The sequence below is a fragment of the Triplophysa dalaica genome, chromosome 7 (genome assembly GCF_015846415.1).
Source record: "Triplophysa dalaica isolate WHDGS20190420 chromosome 7, ASM1584641v1, whole genome shotgun sequence".
In the NCBI taxonomy this organism is placed as follows: domain Eukaryota; kingdom Metazoa; phylum Chordata; class Actinopteri; order Cypriniformes; family Nemacheilidae; genus Triplophysa; species Triplophysa dalaica.
The window spans coordinates 22,867,435-22,871,007 of NC_079548.1; the positions used below are offsets into that span (position 1 = coordinate 22,867,435).

The 3,573-nt window shown below is 38.5% G+C and overlaps 1 protein-coding gene across 1 annotated transcript; it reads left to right on the plus strand.

The window, feature by feature from the left end:
* The first annotated feature begins 493 nt into the window (after positions 1-493).
* Positions 494-1,781, plus strand: rasd4 (rasd family member 4). The gene has a single exon (XM_056753564.1). The coding sequence runs from the start codon at positions 615-617 to the stop codon at positions 1,239-1,241; it is 627 nt and encodes a 208-aa protein (XP_056609542.1). The 5' UTR covers positions 494-614; the 3' UTR covers positions 1,242-1,781.
* The last annotated feature ends 1,792 nt before the right edge of the window (positions 1,782-3,573 follow it).

The following is a 3,573-nucleotide window of genomic DNA, read 5'->3' on the forward strand; positions in this document are numbered from 1 at the left end:
ATTAGGGATGTAGAATATGGTCATGCAGAATATGTGCTTTATAAGTGCTAATAAACAGCCAATATGCCAATAAAATACATGCTTATAACAATCTAGTTAATTGTGAGATTCCCCCCTATACTGAAGTGATAACCTGACTTTTTTATTTAATTTTTAAGTGAACTACCTATTGGAGTGACTATTTACTGCATAAGGATGCTCTTATTTGACTGAGATCTCGATTTAAAATTGTAACCAGCGCATTTGAGGAGCGAAAGCCATCTGACAGGTCTCGACTACACCAGCTCCCTTTAAAGAGCGTGTATGTGTTCAGCATACTACACTGCAGAAAAGATGATTGGTCAGCGGGTAACACTATGAGTTGCTTGTGAAAGCTGATTGGCTGAGAGCAGAAGAGGAGACGGAGTCTCTACAATTGAGAAAATCCATAAATAGGGCACAAGAACGCACCACGCACAGATGCAGCTGCAACAGCTTACCATTCAACATTTCATCTAAGACTGTCAGTCCCAGAGATCCAGTGTCCATTCAGAAGCTTGTAGCCTATCTAGAAAGAAGAAGAGTTTCATAGAGAGCTTCTGTGTTCAAAAAAACAGAAACTGGGATTGGGAAGCATGTCTCTGGACGTAAAAGAGAAAACACAAGTGCGTTTGGTGTTCATGGGTGCTGCCGGCGTGGGAAAAACAGCTCTTATTAGACGCTTCCTTCAAGACACTTTTGAGCCTAAGCATCGACGCACGGTGGAGGAGCTTCACCTCAAAGAGTACGAGGTGGCCGGGGTGAAAGTCACCGTCCACATCATGGACACAAGCGGCAGCTATTCCTTCCCGGCCATGCGTAAGCTCTCAATCCAAAACGGGGACGCTTTCGCCCTGGTCTATTCGGTGGATGACCCTGAATCGCTTGAAGCCGTCAAGAGCCTGCGTGAGGAAATCCTGGAGATCAAGGAGGACAAGTGCACGCCCATCGTGGTGGTGGGCAACAAGAAAGACCGGCTGCAGGAGCGAAGGGTGTCTGCGGATGACGTCCTGGCCACGGTGGAGCTGGACTGGAACAACTGTTTCCTGGAGGCCTCGGCCAAAGAAAACGACAACGTGATGGAGGTGTTCAGAGAGCTGCTCCAGCTAGCCAACCTCCCGAGCTGTCTGAGCCCGGCTCTCCGCCGCCGCAGAGAGACATTTCCCAAGGACACGGGTGTACGGCCGCCCATGAACAAAACCAACAGCTGCTCAGTCTCTTAAAGTCGGCAAGAAGATGCCAGCAAGGGAGGCTTGGGTTGAGGCGTTTCTCAACGCTCACGTTGAGGCAAAGGAAGATGGGATGGCTTTTTGAAGCCACGGATTGATGGGTTTGTTTCATAGCAACCTCCTTACAATCCTGCTCCGAAATCAGCATCATCTTCTTTCCCGGCGACAAAGGGAAACTGATTACAGAGAAGAGGAAAAAGGATTGAGCTTGCAATTGCAGAATGTGTTTTGACAGTGGTGTTGAGTTCCTGAAATTCAGTTGTGTTATCTGTGTAAAAAGAGTTACTGCGAGATTTAATCACGTGTTCACCTAAACATTCTGACCAATGTGATGATTGTGATATTGTAGCATTAATGTTCATTCACAGAATGAAAGACACATTCATTGGTTGAAAAGTCATTGTGAGTATTAAAGACATTGTGTTTATTGTCGGACCGTATGGATGAGTTCATGCACTTTTATGTCAAAAACATGTCGTAATATGTTGCACTGATTTTTTTATTTTTTTTATCAACAAAAAGAAATAAATGGAAAATCAAATGCATTCTGACAGCAGATTCACAGAAGAGTTTGTGTACTTCTTTACACACACCAACACATTTTTTATTAAGACTAGTCTTAATCATAATTATGAATTGACACAAATGGAAGAATCAAGACTTTAAAATAATGTTGTATGGCCACGATATACATGTATAACATACAAACAAATTTGAATTAAATAAATCTTGTCATTCTCTCATCTCAATTAAAGAGGTGCATTTTGGGATGATTTTTCAACATTATTTGACTTCCTATGTATGTTGGATGTGTCTTCTCCACTATGCAGAACAATTTATGCTTTTTAAAAAAAAATTTTTTTTATGAAAATGTACTTTTCATACACAGCACAATATATGTTCGCTTAATAAATGTGCTGAAACGGTAAAGCAGAAGTAATTATGTTAAGATGAGCAGTTTTTTACAGTGATAAAACAAATTCGCTACCTTTTTAAGAAAGTTAGCCATGGCTTATTATAATAAAACATTTATGTTTAGGAATACTTCACCCAAAAATGAAAATTCTGTCATCGTTTACTCAAGTTTCTAATCTGTATAAATGTCTTATTTCGGAATAAACACGGAGAAAGATATTTGGAAGAATGCTTATAGCTAAACAGATCTTGCCCCATATTGACTCCCATAGTATGAAAAATATTTTTTTCCTTTTTTTGTTCTTTTAAACACAAAAGAAGACATTTTGAAGACATTTTAGGACAGCAAACAGTTGTGGGGCAATTGTTACTACATTTTATTATTCCCTACTATGGGAGTCAAACTGTCTGGTTATAAGCATTCTTCCAAATATCTTTCTCTGTGTTCATCAGAACAAAGATGTATAGAGATTTGGAGCAACTCGAAGGTGAGTAAATGATGGCAGATTTTCATTTTTGGGTGAAGTATCCTTTATCGTGATTGCATTTGGCAGATTGATTAAATTGGTATTATCTTGTGGTATAAATACGATTGTTAAACTGTGGTCTTGTGGTGATACATTGCAATATTTGTATTTACTGTGCTTTTGCTATAAATGAATAAAAAAGTTAAATTGAAGTTAAACCATTGTTAGAGTCATAGTGTTAAAGTCACAGACTATGAATAGAAATTGTGTCATTAATACGTATAGGAGAGATGCATTCTTGGAAATTCAGCCTAGCCTAACCCCAAATGATCAACTATTATAGTGAGCATTCAATACTACAAGAGCTGTCTTGTACCGCCACCCTGTGGTGAATAAGCCAAACAACATTTTCTTACGTTATAAGCTCTGTGTTTTACAGCAACACTATAGTAAACAATAGAGCAATGAGGAAATAACTGTGATAACAACATGGATATTGTCTTCTCAGGATGTGAACTAGTTCCTATAAAACATTCATCACATTCAACGGCTCTTTGAATGAAAATGTAAGAGCTGGTTTGCACATTTTGATTGATCAATCATTCATAAGTATATCTATAAATAAAGAAAATTATTTAAAGAACATTTCTCATGGCATCCCAGTACATGACTGTTTTATATACACAGATTTATTTTATCATAATATGTATAGGTCCCAAATTGTCTCCAAAACGCGCATACGTCCATCACGAAAGCCATAACTGATGTGGGTTTGTTTTGGTTTCAGTTTTGCACGGTGAACTCAAAATATTAATCATTTTCGAACAAACAAAATCATTTCAGAACACATTTACCACCCCATTAGATTCATTTGCATTACTTTCAGAATGGATTTATACTGTATGTGCTTTCTGGAGCTTCAACAAGTTGAGAAAGTGATGGAT

Bases quoted from the DNA above. Each gene is read 5' to 3' on its own strand.
- rasd4 (XM_056753564.1), top strand. From the start codon at position 615: ATGTCTCTGGACGTAAAAGAGAAAACACAAGTGCGTTTGGTGTTCATG.